The following is a 19,547-nucleotide window of genomic DNA, read 5'->3' as shown; positions in this document are numbered from 1 at the left end:
GGGGCGAAGAGCTGCCCTGTCCTGTGCCATCCGCGTGATCGGTTGGGGATCAGACTGTTGTGATCCGTAAGGTTTTCACTGGCTGATTTTCAGAAGCAGATCGCCAGGCCTTTCTTCCCAGTCTGTAGCCTGGAAACTGCCGAAACCTCCTCAGCATCAGAGCAGCGTGCAAGCCTCCACTGGCAGAAGGGTGGTGGCCGCACATTAGGAGCACTGACCAGGAGTCAAACCCTGGTTTCCTGCATGGCAGGCGAGAATGTTACCACTGCGCCACCATGCCCTCATAAGTATATTTTTTGCACTAGGGTAAACACTGAGAAAGATGTTATCAATAAATATCAGACAGTGGAAGAAGTGCAAATAAATTAAATACATATGGTCACTGTTTAGGATAGGAAACTTAAACTTTCTAAAGCTACAGAGGACTCAGAGTATTAAATAAAGTTATAATTGTGAGGGTGGTCGCTGGGGGCCTAATCAGGGTCTCATCACAAGGCAGTGAAGGGCCTGCAGACTCTATCCTGCCTCCGTGTATTTTATTTAACATCCCATCATTGTAGCTTAACAACAATCACGTCAACGTACCAGCTTAAAAAGTACTTTTCTAGAATGTGCTCAAGGAGAGCAACTGCCCCCCTGCTCCTGGGACACAGCGGGGCCAGTCTGCCTTCAGAGTCCACTGAAGCTCAGGCCTCAAGCTCGGAACTGGATAGAGCTGCTGCCAAAGCCAAAATTCCACCCAGACCCTGGGATACAGTGTCTCAAGAGAGGGGACAAGAGGGCTGTGGAGGCTAGGAAGCAGACAGGGTTTGACACAGTGGCACCCTGAAAGTTGCTCATAAGACGCTGAATCTGTAATTGAGCGTGTCACTAATAATGAGAACATCATTGCAGCACGTCTAAACCTAAGTGGACCCTTGAAACAGTTGTCAGTGAAAACATGCTATTTGGACATCTCTTCTGCAAGAAATGAAGAAAACCGAATTGTTGTAATAGGCCAATTTGAAGTTATTTTTACTTACACTTGCTTTTTTTTTTTTTTTTCCGTAAAAGCCCCAACTTATACCACCAAGTAGGATCGCTGAGTTCACTACCACCTGCCAAACTGCAGCACCTAAGGTCAGTGATTCAAGTGTGATGGAACCATTTGCGTCAAGTTTCACATGCAAGGATAAGCCTAATCTAGGGCTAAAGGTCACCTTGGTTTATGAGGTTCGGAAAATGAAGCGCTAGCAGATTCTATTTAACAGCTTTTTTTTTTCTTAGTAGGGTACAAAAAAAAACTTAATTAGTGAAAACTTAGAAAATAAAATGTAAGTAAGAAAATTTAAATCACCCATTGTCTTACTGCCTGGCAATAATGACCCTTGTAAATATTGTAATGTATTTTTTCAATATTTTTTATGGCATACACATACGTGTGTGTGTATGTGTGCGTAGAGAGAGAGACATTCCCTTGGGGAGATGGGTTGGCACCGTAGCTGCAGTGATAAATTTGAACATGCCGGCACAGGAGGAGGGCGCAGAACCAGACAGCATTTCGTTCTGGTGTACACACGGCTGGCACGAGTCAGAGTGAACTTGAAGGCAGCTATCTATTGAGAATGTATGCATATATATGCACATACATGTGTGTATGCATATAGACACGTATGTGTCTATATATGTACACACACACAGAGACACATATATATATATAAATCCATCCATCCATCCCCAGAGAGAGAGAGGGTGTGTATGTCAGTTTATGGATGTGTATTTTCCTACAAATATGTTTTATATGTAATTTCTACATTGTTTCTCATGGTTACTAAATGTCATAATTGCATTGTATCCCTCAGAATTCATTGTTATCTAAAATTCAAAATTTAGAGGAAAACATTTTTGAACCTTTAAGCTTCTCAGTTACACCAGTCACACATACAAAATATGGGGAACCCTTTACAATTTTAATTATTCACGTTTCTTATAGGTGGACCTTTAGATAAATAGCCAACCTTTAGATAAATAAATTACTGATGTATGTACGTAGTTTATTTTATATCTTTGACATTTCTTGACTGTTTCAAACATTGAAACACTTGTTGCCAGAGTGAATTGTTAGTTTGTATTTTCTTGGTTACTTCTTCTGCTACTATATCAAGGAATGAGGGACCTGAGAACCTGATAATGAATTGGAACTCTTACCATCTTTTGATCCAGCCCCTTCCTTTACAGTATTTTCCCTAAGATCACCACAAGCTCAGCTGCAGAACCAGGCATGGGGTCAGTCCCTTTTATAGTAAATTATTACCAAAATCTGAGAGTGAGAGCAGGAAAAGTATTCTTTCAGGAGTGGAGATCAGTAAAAATCATCTGTCAGTGACTTGCCCCAGGAAATAGATTGCAAATGTGTTGTTATACGTCCCCTCGGTAGGATCTCAGAAATAAGATTGGCATGCAAAGACATGAGCAAACTGAGGTACTCAACTGCAGTGTAACTTTACAAAAAGATGGTGGTTTACATGAAAGAAAAGGGGAGCCGAGCCATTTCACTGTGCCCTCAGCACTGCTAAGGGGAGAAAGGTCCTTGACCAGTGTATGTTAGTTTTCTGGTGGAGAATGATACACCTAGAAGTACCACAGTGTCACTTAACACCCCAAACTCCTCTCCTTCTAATAGTCATTTTTGCTTTCTTACAGGAAACACATTTTAGGTTTTAAATATATTGACCTAGTAAATCATTTAATATATACATATATGTACATGCAGGCTTTGACCAGTAGGCACAAATATTCCCTTTTATCAGCAAATACATCATTTATCAGTTAAAGTTCAACCAGCAAGGGGTGGGAAGGAGAATATGGGGTGCGGTAGGGATAGGGACAAGCCTTGGACAGGCCAGGGAGCCAAAGACAAGTGAACCTCTGGGAGGGGAAAAGTGAGGTACGAAATATGTCCTCCATCTAGGATCTTATAAAAAAAAAAAAACCCCATCCTCTTAATCAGATTTCTTGACTCACCCCAGCTCTGCAGCTGTTCCTGAATCAAAGTCTGGATGAGCTGTTACAGTGGTATACATTTCCTGAAGGCCTGTTTTCTAAGCTCCTGATTTATAAATTTTTTTTTTCTAGTAATAAGAAATATTATCTGATGTCATAAGGTTGTGAGGGAAGTGGTGATTAATTATAAATAAGCTGACTACCAAAAAGATAACAACTTGTTATTTGTTATTTAAGGAAAATACCGAAACACAGAGGATCAGGCCTCCAGGTGGTGACTTGAAGCCTGAGTCTGTCCCATCCTTTGAGCTTTCAGTCCACCATGGAGGCCAGAAGAGACACACAGACGGGTCAGACTCAGATGTAGAGTTCATTTCAGAGACTAAAACGGTGAAGAAGACTATGCAGGAGAAAGTGAAACCTCGGCAGGGGAGACACCCAGCAGCCCCGCCAGAAAACGTCGAACCAGCTGAGGGGTCCCAGGTGGGCTCTTTTCTTTTTTAGTAATCCACTTGTTCTGAAATAGTTTTGGTGAAGGTTTTGCTTCATTTTTACATTTTTAAAGCACTCTAACGGCACTGGGTGATTTTTTAAATTATAGAATACAAATTGCAGTCTGTGTTTCCTGGATAAGCTCCCAATTTCTTTTTTTTTTGTATTCTCTATTTCGGAAAAAAGTCAGATTGCTGATATCAGCAATGGGTGTGGAAAGCTCAAACCAGTTGAAGGCCCCCCTGAAAAAACACCTGGTTGGAAAAAGTATTTTAAATGTGTTTATAAACAGAGAGAAATATATGATAAATGTATAATCTTTAGAATTTTGCATTCAGTGCTTTATAGAGGAAAAGCCCTTAACCAGATTGTAGATAGGTAGTTATCCCTGTAGTCGAAGTCCTGGAAAAGCGGGATATGCCGTCAATATACAACTAAGTGTTGAGACTGATTTTAACAAATGTACTACCCTAGAATTTCCGCATATCCAAATGAGTTTGTTTCTGCTAAAAGAATCACTGTGGATTCATTGTTCCGTTACTCTTATTTAATTCATTCTTGAGAATTAGCCTTCAGATTCAGCTTTTCATAATAATACTAGTACTTACAACTGAGTGAGCATTTACCACGTGTCACGTATAGTGTCAAGCGATGACAGACATCGTTTCACAAACTACCGGTGTCTGCCTTTTGTAAGCCAAAAAATTATTGCCTATTATATCAACCTTGTTCATCATATTTAACTTCTAATGCCTTTTTATCATTTCCAAAAATTAAGTTCACCCTTAAAGGGAACTATGTGCTACCATGGAAAATGTTGAAGTGAATTCCGGTGGGTTCTGAAAAAAAATTAACTGATTTTATTAGCAAATACCTATTGAGACAAAGTGTCGTACACAGGGTGACAAAATATTTTAGGCATGGTTCTTTCAAAAGAAATGGTCACATTACAGAAATATCTCATACATTTCCATTGTAATATCTTTGACACATCGTGCCCAGCCTCTTCTTGAAAATATGTAGCGATGGAGAACCCCTGACCTCCTCAGACAGGCTTTTACTTGTTCTGTTTGTTGGGTAGCTCATCCTGAAATCCGAACGGAATCAGACTGTTGCCGTCAAGGCAATCCTGATTCTCAGCGACCCTTAGGACAGGATAGAACTCCCGCGCAAGGTCGCCAAGGCTGTAAACCTTACGGAAGCAGCCTGCCGCATCTTCTCCTGCGGAGCCGCTGGTGGCTTCGAAACACCGGCTTTTTGGTTAGCGGCCAAGTGCCTAACCACTGCACCGCCAGAGCTCCTTATTTGAAATCCAGAGCCCCATAATTTTGAAATGTTTGTCCTAAGTCTTCCCTTAAGTCTATATAAACCAGCTGAATAGGTCTACAGTTACTACAGAATTTTAATTTTTCTGTCACTTCGGGTATCGTATTGTGTTTGAATGTACAAGTTCATATATTCAGTAGATACTTATTCAACACTTGCTGTGTTCAAAGTACTGCACATTTGTAATATAAAAAGTACTTTGTCACTTCAGAGTCATAGTGTCCCTCACCCTGATTTCTAGAAAAACTCAATAGCTGCTCAGTTTTAAGGTTTGTGTTCAGTTGGCGTATTTTGTGAGGACACTGCGTGCTCCAAAAACATATACGATGGAGAAGTTTGCGAGTGTTCCCACGTGTAAAGACGATGCATGTGAGACTTAACTATAGAGATGTACTTAGTGTAGCATTTAATACATACAGGTATGTATTAATAAATATTGACATCTTAATTCAGAGCCCTGGTGGTGCGGTGGTTAAGCATTAGGCTGCTAAACAAAAGGTCGTCAGTTCTAATTCACCAGCTGTTGCTTGGAAACCCTATGGGGCAGTTCTACTCTGTCCTGTAGGGTTGCTATGAGTCAGAATCACCTCTGTGGCAACAGGTTTGGTTTTGGGGTATGTATAATTGAGTATGCTAGCTATAGGGGATTCAGTGGTGAGCAAAACCACATGGTGTCCCAGTTCTCATTCAACTAGCAGTCTGATGAGGGAGACAGACAATCACATAATTACACAGACAGATAGAAACTGCTACTGTGGTAGTTTTCATGGCAGAGACATACTACAGCATGAGCACTTTTAATAGGGGATATGATTATCTGGGAGGATTGGGAAGGCTCCCCAAAAAGTGATCACTGAGGTTTTACAATGGAATTCTAATTAAATTGGTAAAAGGAAAGAAAGAGTATTTTCAAACAAACGCACACAGCATTTGCTAAAAGAGAACATGGTGAGCGTAAAGTACTGCACCTTAAGGAGACAGTTAAGCTGTGACAGGGCAGTGAGCTAGAAAGGGGTGTGAGATGAGCGGAGAGTGACCAGAACCATGCAGGTTCCATAGCCCTTGGCATGGGTTCTTCAGTTGTCCTAAAAGCAATGGGAAAACCAATTGAAATCCATTAAAGGATTTCCAGCAGGGGGTGGTGTACTGAGTGTGGAGGAAAGGTCAGTGGAGAGCAGAGTGAATGGGGACTATTACAGTGGTATCCTCAGGAATAACTGAAGTGTGGGCTGGGACAATGGTGGAGATGGAGTGTAAAAATGGCCTGGGGGCAGTGTCTGACCTCCTCTACCTTCACAAGGGGGAAGGAAAATCAAGGTCAGTAGTTCCAGGCTGATTCCTATGAGGCTGCGGTCAGACATGCCTGCTCTCTCTGCTATCTTTACCAATTCTGACACCAGCCATCCCTCCCACAGCACTCTCTTCTCTGCTGGGTTTGGTCATTCACTGCACTGGCCGCACAGAACTCCCAGACTGTACTCAGGATTATGGTGTTTATTAGGAAAGTAACAGTTAGAATTCAGGCTCAGGAACACTCAAGGATACAGTTCTCCCATCAGGACAGCCTCTGCCCAGCCATGTGCGCAGGCATGCGTCTCCCTTGCCTTAGGTCTCTGCTCAGAGGAGCTCAGCTTTCTAGCTCTGTGGGTTGGGAAAGCCCACTGTACTGCCTCCTTCTGCCAGGTCTCTGCTGCTGTTGGAATGATGAGGGTAGAAACCAGTCTCCAATGGACTGATTAGATAGTAGAAGGAAAAAAAACAGAGCTGGGTTCTATATCAACTCTTGGAAAGGTAAGATGATTTCACCTGAGAAGATACTCTATATTTAAGAAAATTTAGAAGGCTGATCCATTATGAAAAATTTCTTATAAGCACTTGAAAAGTGAATTCAATCGGATCTTAAACTGCAATTAAAACAGTTTTCGATTACCTGAGGATTATTGTGGTAAATTTCTAACATTCTTTCTAGGAAGCCCAACATTAGACATTACCACCATGAGACACAGGAGGTACAGGAAATACAATTAATTTTAATATTAGGCTAAGCAGCATAGGCTTAGGAAGGCAGATATGTTCCGAGTAAATCTTATCACGTCCTCCAAGAGCTCGCTGGTAATGACTCTGGAATTAGCTAATGTTTTAGTTTACATACATTAGTGTTCATCTCTATTAATACAGGTAATTAATTAACTGCTCTTCTAGATAATTGTTATTATCACACCCTGCCTTTCTAAAAGGTTCTAATTTCTTTATCCTAAACAACTTTTTAACCTATTTCCTGAAAACATGGCTCAAAATAAAATTAATCTACTTATTATGTCCTATGTATATGACTTTTAATTCCTTTAAATTTTCTCTCAGTGATCTTTCTTAATTCATTTCACTCAACAAACATATTAAACACTTACTTGGAGCTGAGTACCAGGGACTCAAAGATGAATAAGACACAGTCTCTGCCCTCAAGAACCTAACAGCCTACCTGTACACATTCCAATCAAGAGAGACCTTTCCCTGCATTAGAAATTTTACATTCCAGTTGTTTTCTACCTTTTCAAGTATGAGAACTACTTTTTAATGTCAGAAAATGACAATGACTGCAGACATCTTAAATAATCCTAGGTATGTCTATTATCCATTGGTTACTCACACTGTGGAGTCAGTTCCAAGTAGAACTGACCCATAGGGTTTCCAAGGAGAGGTTGGTGGATTTGAACTGCTGACCTTTTGGTTACCAGCTGATCTCTTAACCACTGTGCCACCAGGGATCCATCCACTGGTTAAGAGCTACATCATAAGAGGAAGCCATCCTAGATATTTTGAAATAATTGTATATCTTATTCCCCCCAGCAACATCTACATACATTTTAAGAATGATGTATGTACCTATGTTGTTGTTGTTGTTGTTAGGTGCCATTGAGTTGCTTCTGACTCACAGCAACCCTATGTGCAACAGAGGGAAACACTGCTCAGTCCTGCACCATCCTCACAATCATTGTTATGCTTGAGCCCATTGTTGCAGTCACTGTGTTAGTTCATCTCATTGAGGGCCTTGGTTTTTTTTCGCTGACCGTCTACCAAGCATGATATCCTTCTCCAGGGTCTGATCCCTCCTGATACTGTGTCCAAAGTATGTGAGACAAAGTCTCGCCATCTTTGCTTTTAAGGAGCATTCTGGCTGTACTTCTTTCAAGACAGATTTGTTCGTTCTTTTGGCAGTCCACTGTATATTCAATATTCTTCACGAACACCATAATTCAGAGGCATCGATTCTTCTTCAGTCTTCCTTATTCAATGCCCAGCTTTCACATGCATATGAGGCAATTGAAAACACCATGACTTGGGTCAAGCGCACCTTAGTCTTCGAGGTGACATCTTCGCTTTTTAACACTTTAAAGAGGTCCTTTGCAGCAGATTTGCCCTGTTCAAACAACTGCCTCTTGATCTATGTACAGGTTCTTCATGAGCACAATTAAGTGTCTGGAATTATTCATTCAGTATATCGATAGTAATTTGTGCATATCCTTTGCAAAATACAGCAGGCCTTTCAGTTCACTGTTGAGCCTTCTTGTTTCTACCACTCATTTCATACTTAATTTGTCTGTGACATTCTTTTTTATTGCTATGTATTTTTATTAAGGAGCCCTGGAGGCGTGATGGTTAACAGCTCAGCTACTAAGCAAAAGATTGGCAATTCAAATCCCCCAGCCACCCCTTGGGAACCCTATGGGGCAGCACTACTCTGTTGTGTAGGGTTGCTGTGTGATGAAATCAACTCTACAGCAATGAAGCTATTGTTATTTAACCTTCAGATGTGCGTATCTAAATCATACACTTCCTGAGGGCACAGATCAGAAATTGAATTTCTTTAACAGAGGCTGATAAAGGAAAGCATGAAGTTGGTATAATGTGCCTCATCAATTGCTGCTAATCCTTGTATATTTTTTGGTTAATACCTTGCTATAGGCCTCTTGTTTTTGTTTTTTTAATGTTGAGGTATAATCCATACTAAAGGCTGTAGTCTTTGATCTTCATCAATACTTGCTTCAAGTCCTGTTCACTTTCAGAAAACAAGATTAGTGTCATCTGCATATGGCAGGTTGTTAATGAGTCTCCTCCAATTCTAATGCCTCATTCTTTTTCGTATAGTCCAGCTTCTCAGATTATTTGCTCAGCATGCACGATTCTGTCATATGGTCTCTGGCATTATTTCTATCACCAAGTCCATATTTCCCAACTACAGATCCTTCTTGTTTGTTTCCAACTTTCACATTCCAATCACCAGTAATTATCAATGCATGTTTATTGCATGTTTGATCAATTTCAGACTGCAGAAATTGGTAAAAAATCTTCACTTTCATCATCTTTGGTACATAAATTTGGTGCATAAATTTGAATAATAGTTGAATTAACTGGTCTTTCTTGTAGGTGTGTGGATGTAATCCTATCACTGACAGTGTTGTACTTTAGGATGGATCTTGAAATATTCTTTTTGGTAATGAATATGATGCCATGTCTCTTCACTCTTTCCTTCCTGGCATAGTAGAACACGTGATTGTCCAATTTGAAATGGCCAGTACCAATCCATTTCAGCTCACTAATGCCCAGGATATTGATGTTTATGTGTTCCATTTCATTTTTGACAACTCCCAATTTTCCTAGATTCATACTTCGTACATTCCACATTCTGATTATTAATGGATGTTTGCTGCTGTTTCTTTGCGTTTTGAGTCATGCCACATCAGCAAATGAAGGTCCTGAAAGCTTGATTCCATCCATGTCATTAAGGTCAACTCTGCTTTGAGGAGGCAGCTCTTCCCCAGTCACCTTTTGAGTGCCCTCCAACCTGAAGGGCTCATCTTCCGGCACTGTATCAGACAGTGTTCCACTGTTATTCATTATTCAAATTTACACATCAGCCACTGAGGCCAAAGATGAAGAAATTGAAGATTTTTACCAACTTCTGCAGTCTGAAATTGATCAAATATACAATTAGCATGCATTGATAATTACTGGTGATTGGAATGCAAAAGTTGGAAACAAAGAAGGATCTGTATTGGAAAATATGGCCTTGGTGATAGAAACAATGCCAGAGGTCACATGATAAAATTTTGCAAGACCAATGACTTCATTGCAAATACCTTTTTTCAACAACATAAATGGCGACTATACACATGGGACCTCGCCAGATGGAATACACAGGAATCAAAAAGACTACATCTGTGGAAAGATACAATGGAAAAGGTCAATATCATCAGTCAGAACAAGGCCAGGGCCAACTGCAGAACAGACCATCAATTGCTCATATGCAAGCTCAAGTTGAAACTGAAAAAAATTAAAACAAATCCATGAGGGCCAAAGTACAACCTCGAGTATATCCCACCTGAATTTAGAGACCTTCTCAAGAATAGATTGGATGCATTGAACACTAATGACTGAAGCCCAAATGAGTTGTGGAATGACATCAAGGACATCATACATGAAGAAAGCAACAGGTCATTAAAAAGACAGGAAAGAAAGAAAAGACAAAATGAACATCAGAAGAGACTCCGAAACTTGCTCTTGAATGCCGAGTAGCTACAATGAAAGGAAGAAATGAGGACGTAAAAGAGCTGAATGGAAGATTTCAAAGGTTGGCTTGAGAAGACAGAGTAAAGTATTAAAATGACATGTGCAAGACCTGGAGATGGAAAGCCAAAATGAAAGAACGTGCTCTGCATTTCTCAAGCTGAAAGAACTGAAGAAAGAATTCAAGCCTCAAGTTGCAATAGTGAAAGATTCTGTGGAGAAAATATTCAAAGACACAAGAAGCATCAAAAGAAGATGGAAGGGACACACAGAGGCACTATACCAAAACGAATTGGTTGATGTTCAACCTTTTCAGAAGGTAGCATATGAGCAGTAACTGACGGTGCTGAAGGAGTCCAGTCTGCACTGAAGGCATTGGTGAAAAACAAGGCTCCAGGAATTGAGAGAATACCAGTTGAGATGTTCCAGCAAACAGATGCAGCACTGGAAGTGCCCACTTGTCTGTGCCAAGAAATTTGGAAGGCAGCTACCCAGCCAACCAACTGGAAGGGATCCATATTTATGCCTATTCCAAGAAAGGTGATCCCACCAAAAGTGGAAATTATCTAATAATGTCATTAATATCACGTGCAAGTAAAATTTTGCTGAAGATCTTTCAAAAGCAACTGCAGCAGTCTATTGACAGGGACTGCCGGAAATTAAAGCCAGATTCAGAAGAGGACGTGGAGCCAAAGGTACTGCTGACGTCAGATGGATCCTGGCTGAAAGCAGAGAACACCAGAAAGATGCTTACCTGTGTTTTATTGACTATGCAAAGGCATTCCACTGTGTGTATCATAACAAATTATGGATAACGCTGAGAAGAATGGGAATTCCAGAACATGTCATTGTGCTCGTGAGGAACCTGTACATAGATCAAGAGGTAGTCTTTCAAACAGAACAAGGGGATACTGTGTGGTTTAAAGTCAGAAAAGGTGAGCGCCAGAGTTATGTCTTTTCACCATACCTGTTCCCTCTGTATGCTGAGCAAATAATCTGAGAAGCTGGACTTTATGAAGTAGAATTTGGCATCAGGATTGGAGGAAGACTCATTAACAACCTGACATATGCAGATAACACAACCTTGCTTACTGAAATGAAGAGGGCTTGAAGCACTTACTGAAGATCAAAGACCACAGCCTTCAGTATGGATTACACCTCAACATAAAGAAAACAAAAATCCTCAAAACTGGACTAATAAGCAACATCACGATAAAGGGAGAAAAGATTGAAGTTGTCAAGGATTTCATTTTACTTGGATCCACAATCAACAGCCATGGAAGCAGCAGTCAAGAAATCAAAAGACGCATTGCAATGGGCAAATCTGCTGCAAAAGACCTCTTTAAAGTGTTGAAAATCAAAGATGTCACCTTGAAGTTAAAGTTGTGCCTGACAAGCCATGGTGTTTTCAATCGCCTCATATGCATGTGAAAGCTGGACGATGGATAAGGAAGACCGAAGAATTGACGCCTTTGAATTGTGGTGTTGGAGAAGAATATCAAATATACCACTGACTGCTAAAAGAATGAACAAATCTGTCTTGGAAGAAGTCCAACCAGAATGTTCCTTAGAAGCAAGGAGGGTGAGACTATGTCACACAGATTTTGCATGTGTTGTAAGGAGGGATCAGTCCCTGGAGATGGGCATCATGCTTGGTAGAGGGTCAGCAAAAAAGAGGAAGACCCTCAATGAGATGGATTGACACAGTGGCAGCAACAATGGGCTTAAGCATAGCAACGATTGTGAGGATGGCGCAGGACTTGGCAGTGTTTCATTTTGTTGTACATAGGGTCGTTATGAGTCAGAACTGACTCAATGGTATCTAGCAGTGAGAACAATCCTTTTCAAAAAGCCTTTGATTTCCTTCCAGTTTGACCTTTAGTCTGAAACTATTGTTGTGCACTGCAGCAAACTTCTTTCATTATTTTTTACAATCTTGTTAGCACTGCTACAGTTCTTGCCACCATTTTAGGGTAACTGGTGTCATCCAGGAGCCCTGGTGGCTCAGTTGCTAACTAACAGGTCAGCAGTTCAAATCCACTAGCAGCACCTTGGAAACCCTATGGGGCATTCTAATCTGTCATATAGGGTCGCTATGAGTTGGAATTGACTCGACAGCAACAGTTTGATTTGGTTTAGTGTGATCCAAATTTACCCTGACCCTGTAAAACATTATTGTGCTGAAATCCTAGTGTGTGTTCTAGTGGAGTTAGCCTTTCCTCTCTCTATGTGTCCATGATGGAATTCAGGTACTGTGCTTCACATGTGTCTTGTTATTGAATTCTTTTTTTTTTTTTTTCAATTGTGCTTTGGGTGAAAGTTTACAAAACAAATTAGTTTCTCATTAAACAATTAATACACATATTGTTTTGTGACGTTGGTTGCCAACCCCATGATTTATCAACACTGCCCTTCTCAAACGGTTCCCCATTTCCCATTTGTCCAGTTTTCCTGTCCCTTCCTGCCTTCTCATATGTGCTTTTAGGCTGGTGTGCCCATTTAGTCTCGTATACATGGTTGAACTACAAGTGTTATTGTTTGTTTTATAGGTTTGTCTGATCTTTGTCCCTGATGGCATAGTGGTTGAGAGCTCAGCTGCTAACCGAAAGGGCAGTAGTTCAAATCCACCAGCCGCTCCTTTAAAACCCTATGGGGCAGTTCTACTCTGTCCTGTAAGATTGTTATGAGTTGGAATTGACTCGATGGCACCTATCAGCAAAAACAACAGATTTTGACTGAAGGGCAAACTTCAGGAGTGACTTCAGTACTGAGTTAAAGGGGTATCTGGGGCCATACTCTCAGGATTTCTCCTGTCTGTGTCAGAACAGTAATCCTGGTCTTTTGTGTGTGTGTGTGATTTTGAATTTTGTTCTACATTTTTCTTCTACTGTTTCAGGGACTGTCTATTGTGATCGCTGTCAGAGCAGCCAGTGGTGGTAGCTGGGCACCATCTAGTTGTTCTGAACTCAGTCTGGTGGAGGCTTTGGTAGTTGTGGTTCATTAGTCCTTTGAACTAATCTTTCCCTTGTGCCTTTGGTTTTCCTCATTCTCCTTTGGTTTTCTTCATTCTCCTTTGCTCCAGACGGGTGGGACCAGTAGATGTATCTTAGATGGCCTCTCACAAGTTTAAAAGATACTCAAGGTGCTACCCACCAGCATAGGATGTAGAACATTTGCTGTATGAGTTGTGTTGTGCCACTTGAGCTACATGTCCCCTGAGACCGTGGTGTCCATCCCTCAGCCCAGTAACTTATTCCCAAGATCGGCAAATAAGCTGATAACTCAAGTCCCAAGAACCAGAGGTCAGACAAACAGGAGGCAGCGGCAGGATCCAGAGCAAGCAAAAAGCTAGAACATCTGCTTATACTTGGATGCAGGCCACACCCACAAGGAAATGCCCCTTCAACTGATTGGCTACTCACAGCATATTCCATCATGGGAGTGATCACATATAAACACTGAGAATCATGGCCCAGCCAAGTTGACACACAACCTTAACCATCACAACAGGGAACTGCCAGAAATTCAAGCCAGATTCAAAAGAGAACGTGGAACCAGGGATATCATTGCTGGTGTCAGATTGATACTGGTTGAAAGCAGAGAATACCAAAAAGATGTTTACCTGTGTTTTATTGACTATGCAAAGGCATTCCACTGTGTGGATCATAACAAATTATGGATAACATTGCAAAAAATGGGAATTCCAGAACACTTAATTGTGCCCATGAAGAAGATCATGAAGAAGATCAAGAGGCAGTTATTCAAACAGAACAAGGGAATACTGAGTGGTTTAAAGTCAGGAAAGGTGTGTGTCAGGGTTGTATCCTTTCAGCATTCAATCTATATGCTGAGCAAATAATCCGAGAAGCTGGACTATATGAAGAACATCAGGATTGGAGGAACACTCATTAAGAACCTGCATTATGCAGGTGACACATCCTTGCTTGTTGAAAATGAAGAAGAGTTGAAGATCAAAGACCACGGCCTTCAGAATGGATTAATCCTCAACATAAAGAAAACAGAAATCCTCACAACTGGACCAATAAGCAACATCATGATAAACGGAGAAAAGACTGAAGTTGTCAAGGATTTCATTTTACTTGGATCCACAGTCAACACCTACGGAAGCAGCAGTCAAGAAATCAAAAGATGCATTGCATTGGGCAAATCTGCTGCAAAAGACCTCAAAGAGTGTTGAAGAGCAAAGATGTCACCTTGAAAACTAAGGTGCCTGATCCAAGCTATGGTGTTTTCAGTTGCCTCCTACACATGCGAAAGCTGGACAATGAATGAGGAAGTCTGAAGAAGAATTGACGCCTTTGAATTGTGGTGTTGGAGAAGAGTATTGAATATACCATGGACTGGCAAAAGAACGAACAAATCTGTCTTGGAAGAAATACAACCAGAACGCTCCTTAGAAGCAAGGATGGTGAAGAGTTTGTCTCACATACTTTGGACATGTTGTCAGGAGGGATCTATCCCCAGAGAAGGACATCATGCTTGGTAAAGTACAGGGTCAGTGAAAAAGAGGAAGACCCTCAACTAGATGGATTGACACAGTGGCTGCAACAATGGGCTTAAGCATAACAATGATTGTGCGGATGGCGCAGGGTCAGGCACTGTTCTGTTGTACATAGGGTTGCTATGAGTCAGAATTCACCTGATGGCACCTAACAACAACAGTGTTGACCCTAGTGGTGCAGTGACTATGAGCTCTCCTGCTAACCAAAAGTTCAGCAGTTCAAATCCACCAGCCACTCCTTGGAAATTGAAGGGGGGCAGTTCTACTCTGTCATATAGTGTCAATATGAGTTGGAATCTACTCGATGGCAAAGGATTTCTCTTTTTAGTTTGTTTAGCGTCAACGTTATTTTTTCTTCCATAATCTTTATAGTTTTTGGTTTTATATTTAGATGTTTGATCCATTTTGCATTAGTTTTTGTATATAATGTGAGATACAGATCCTGTTCCATTGTTGACAGATGAACATCCAGTTTTGTAGCACCAGACTGTTTTTTCTCCATTTAAAGGACTTTGGACTATTGTCAAAGATCAGGTGACCATAGTTGGATGGATTTACATCTGGGTTCTTCATTCTGTTCCATTAGTCAATGTGTTTGTCATTGTACCAGGAACAGACTGTTTTTACTACTGTAGCTATAAAGTAGGATCTCTGAGATCAGGTAATACTTTGTTGTTTTTCTTCAATAGTGGTTTACTTTTCCTTGGCTCTTAACTTTCCACATAAAGTTAGTTATTAGTTTTTCCATCTCACAGAATAATGCTGTTTGTATTTGGATTGGGATTGCATTGTATTTTTAGATTGCTTTGGGTAGAGTTGATATTTTCACAATGTTGTCCGTGACCATGGTATGTTTTTCCATTTATGTAGGTCTCTTTTGGTACGTTGGAAAAGAAAGTATACTTGGCTGCTGTTGGGTGGAGTGTTCTTTATACGATCATGAGGTCAAGTTGGTTGATTGTGGCCTTTAGATCTTTTGTATCCTTGTTCAGTTTCTTTCTAGATTTTCTGTCTTCTGCTGAGAGTGGTGTATTGAAATCTCCTACTATTATTGTGGAACTGTCAATTTCTCTTTTCAGTGCTGTAAGAATTTGTTTTACGTATTTTGGAGCTCTGCCATTGGGTGTGTAGGTATTCATTAGGGTTATGTTATCATGGTGGATTTTCCCTTTAATCATGATATAATGTCCTTCTTGTCTTTTGTAGTGGATTTTGCCTTAAAGTATATTTTATCTGAGATTAGTATTTGCCACTCCTGCTCTTCACTGGTTGCTTTTTGCTTGATATACATATTTTCCATCCTTTGATATTTAATATATTTATATCTTTGTTTCCAACACGTCTCTTGTAGACAGCATATTGATGGGTCTTTTTTTTTTTTTAAATCTGTTCTGTCATTCTCTGTCTCTTTATGGGTGCATTTCAATCATTTACATTCAGTGTGAGTATAGATATGTGTGAGATTATTGCTGTCATTTTGTATTTTTGTTTGTTTGTGGTACTCACGATTTCTTTGTTCCTCTTACTCCCCTGTGCTGAGTTTCTTTTGTTTGTGGAATTTCTTTCATTTTTGTAGATTTTGTGTTTACTGAGACTTTTATATTTTTCTCCTTTATTTTGAAGAGTAGGTTTATTAACTTTCTTTGTGGTTACTCTTATGGATTGAATTATGTCCCCCCAAAATATCTGTCAACTTGGCTAGGTCATGATTCTCAGTATTATATAATTGTCTACCATTTTATCATCTGATTTGATTTCCCTATATATGGTAAATCCTATCACTATGATTTAATAAGATGGATTAGCAGCAGTTATGTTGATGAGATCCACAAGATTAGATAATGTCTTCAGCCAATCTCTACTGAAGTATAAAAGACAGAAGGGAGCAGAGAGACAGGGGAACCTCATACCACCAAGAAAGCAGTGTCGGGAGCAGAGTGCATCTTTTGGACCTGAGGTTCCTGCGCTGAGATGTTCCCAAACCAAGGGAAGATTGATGACGATGACCTTCCTCCACTGCTGACAGACGGAGAAAGCCTTTCCCTGGAGCTGATGCCCTGAATTTGGACTTGTAGCCTACTAAACAGTGAGAGAACAAATTTCTCTTTGTTAAAGCCGTCCACTTGTGGTGTTTCTGTTATAGCAGCACTAGATGACTAAGACAGTTACCTTGAAATTTATTCCTATCTTCCTAAGTTTAAACTAGTTTTTATTACTTGACATCATCTTGACTTCCTCTCCATTTGAAAGTTCTATACTTACACCATTTATTCCCCCTTTTATTATTCTGATATTGTCATTTACAGATTGACGTCTCTGGTTCCTTCTTATAAAACTTTTGTTTTATCCTTGAGAATTCATTACCTAAGTTGGTATCTGGCTGATGCCATCTTGTGTCCTAGATTCAGGTTGCAATCTGATGTTTTTGGTTCTGTTTAACCAAAGGACAGGCACCCTTTAGTCTTGTAAACTTGGTATGGTTTTTATGAATTCCCTTCTGTTTATCTGGAAATGTCCTAATTTTACCATCTTTTTTAAACAAGAGTTTTACAGGATATATTAATTCTTGGTAGGTATTTTTTTTTTTTCTTTCAGGTTTTTATATGTGTCATCCCATTACCCTCCTACCTGCATGGTTTCTGCCAGATAATCAGAGTTTAGTCTTATTGTTTCCTCTTTGTATGTGATCTTCATTTTTCTCAAGTGGCTCTCAGCATTCTTTTTTTGTTTTGGTAAGTGTGATTATATGTCTTTATGACTCTTGGGGATCTGTCCTATATGGAGCCCTGATGGCACAGTGGTTTAGAGCTTGGCTGCTAACCAAAAGGTCAACAGTTAGAATACACCAGGCACTCCTTGGAAACCATATAGGGCAGTTCTTCTCTGTTCTGTAGGGTTGCTATGAGTCAGAATTGACTTGAAGGCAATGAGTTTGGTTTTTGTTTTGGTTATCTTATGTGGGGTTCCTTGAGCTTCCTAGATGGTCAGCTTTTCATCTCTCACAGCATTAAAGAAGTTTTCTGTGAGCAGATCTGTAATGATCCTCTCTGTGTTTTCCATTTTCTCCCTTTGTTCTGGAACTCCGATCACATACAAATTTTTACTCTTGATTGTATCCCACATAGTTTTTAGGTTTTCTTAATTTTGCTTCATTCTTTTCTCTGATTTTCCCTCAAAATCAGTGGTATCCATGGATTTATCTTCAATTTTACTGATACTGGCTTTCATTGTTTATAATTTGCTCCTAAAACCTTGAAGTTGCCTTCCTGTACTCCCTGCCCAGGATTGTCGATGGCTGTGCTCCAAGACAGCAGGGTACCTCCACTCCATAGCTCTCCTTGATCTCTGTTCTCTGTCAGCTTCTTCCATTCAGTTCTTGGTCTAGTTCTTTGATGCTTAGGGTTCCAGGAGTGACGTTTATATCTGTTTTAGTTAGTTTTTTGGGTCTTTGCTGCAGAGGGACAGTGTCATGGATTGAATTGTGTCCCTCAAATATATGTGTATCAGTTTGGCTGTGCTGTGATTTCCAGTATCATGTGATTGTCCACCATTTTGTCATCTGATGTAATTTTCCTATGTGTTGTAAATCTTGTCATTATGGTGTTAATAAGATGGATTAACGGCATTCATGTTGATGAGATCTACAAGATTAGATTGTGTCTTAAGCCAATCTCTTTTGAGATATAAAAGAGAGAAATTACCAGAATGACATGGGGACCTCATACCACCAGGAAAGCAGTGCCAGGAGCAGAGTGTGCCCTTTGGACCTGGGGTTCCTGTCCAGAGAAGCTCCTAGATCAAGGGAAGACTAATGATGAGGACCTTCCTTCAGAGCCGACAGAGAAGGCCTTCCCCTGGAGCTAGCACCCTGAATTCGGACTTCTAGCCTACTTGACTGTGACAGAGTAAACTTCTGTTTGTCAAAGCCATCCACTTATAGTATTTTTGTTATAGCAGCACCAGATAACTAAGAATTTGGTACTGAGGGTGGGGTGCTGTCTAACAGATACCTAAAATGTGGATCTGTTTTAAAACTGTGGATGAATAGAAGACTCAGAAGAAGTAAGGAGAACTGTTGACACCGGAGATGATGCAGATGGTGAGAAGCAGCAATAGAGGACCAGCGGTAACAGAGAAGCAGCAGCTGCAGAGAACTGGCAGAGGCAGATGACTGGCAGCAGCAGAATGAGGAGACAAGCACAAGACAGTGCTGAAGCCGACCCACAGAGCAATCTGAGTGTCTATGCGCAGGAAGTTTCCTGGTGAAGTAGGGCACCTCCAGGCACTTATCGTTGGAGCTAGGCTTGCCAACCCACGGAGCGAGAGTTGAGTGCCTTCTGGCCAAAGTTTACTGGCAGAGTGGGGTACCTCCAGACACTTATCAGTGGAGCTACAGAGCTTTGGAACACTTGGCCCAGCAGACCAGACGTGGGCTGAGAGTACCCAAAGGGCCAAGAGGCCAACGAACCAGGAAGCAGAACCTGAAGACATAAGGAACACAGGAAGGCAAGCTGCCTCAGTCTCAAGAGGTATGGCCATGACTTCTGGGGCCTCAAAGGGTGGAGCCATGGACTCTGGTGTTTCTAAGGGTGGAGTCACCACTCAGATGGACTAGGAGAATGGTGCACTTAAAGTCAAGGGAACAGAGTTGCCATCCTAG

General features: G+C 40.7%; 1 protein-coding gene across 1 annotated transcript in view; it reads left to right on the top strand.

The window, feature by feature from the left end:
• Positions 1-19,547, top strand: part of MORC1 (MORC family CW-type zinc finger 1) — a 212,637-nt gene that overhangs the window by 134,559 nt on the left and 58,531 nt on the right. Inside the window, exons 17-18 of the mRNA XM_049857885.1 lie at positions 1,054-1,119; positions 3,220-3,465. Coding sequence (XP_049713842.1) covers positions 1,054-1,119; positions 3,220-3,465 — 312 coding nt within the window. The remainder of the gene's footprint in view (positions 1-1,053; positions 1,120-3,219; positions 3,466-19,547) is intronic.

The sequence above is a fragment of the Elephas maximus genome, chromosome 18 (genome assembly GCF_024166365.1).
Source record: "Elephas maximus indicus isolate mEleMax1 chromosome 18, mEleMax1 primary haplotype, whole genome shotgun sequence".
NCBI classification, from domain to species: Eukaryota; Metazoa; Chordata; class Mammalia; order Proboscidea; family Elephantidae; genus Elephas; species Elephas maximus.
Note: the sequence above shows the minus strand (reverse complement) of the source record. Positions and strands in the feature narration are given on the sequence as shown.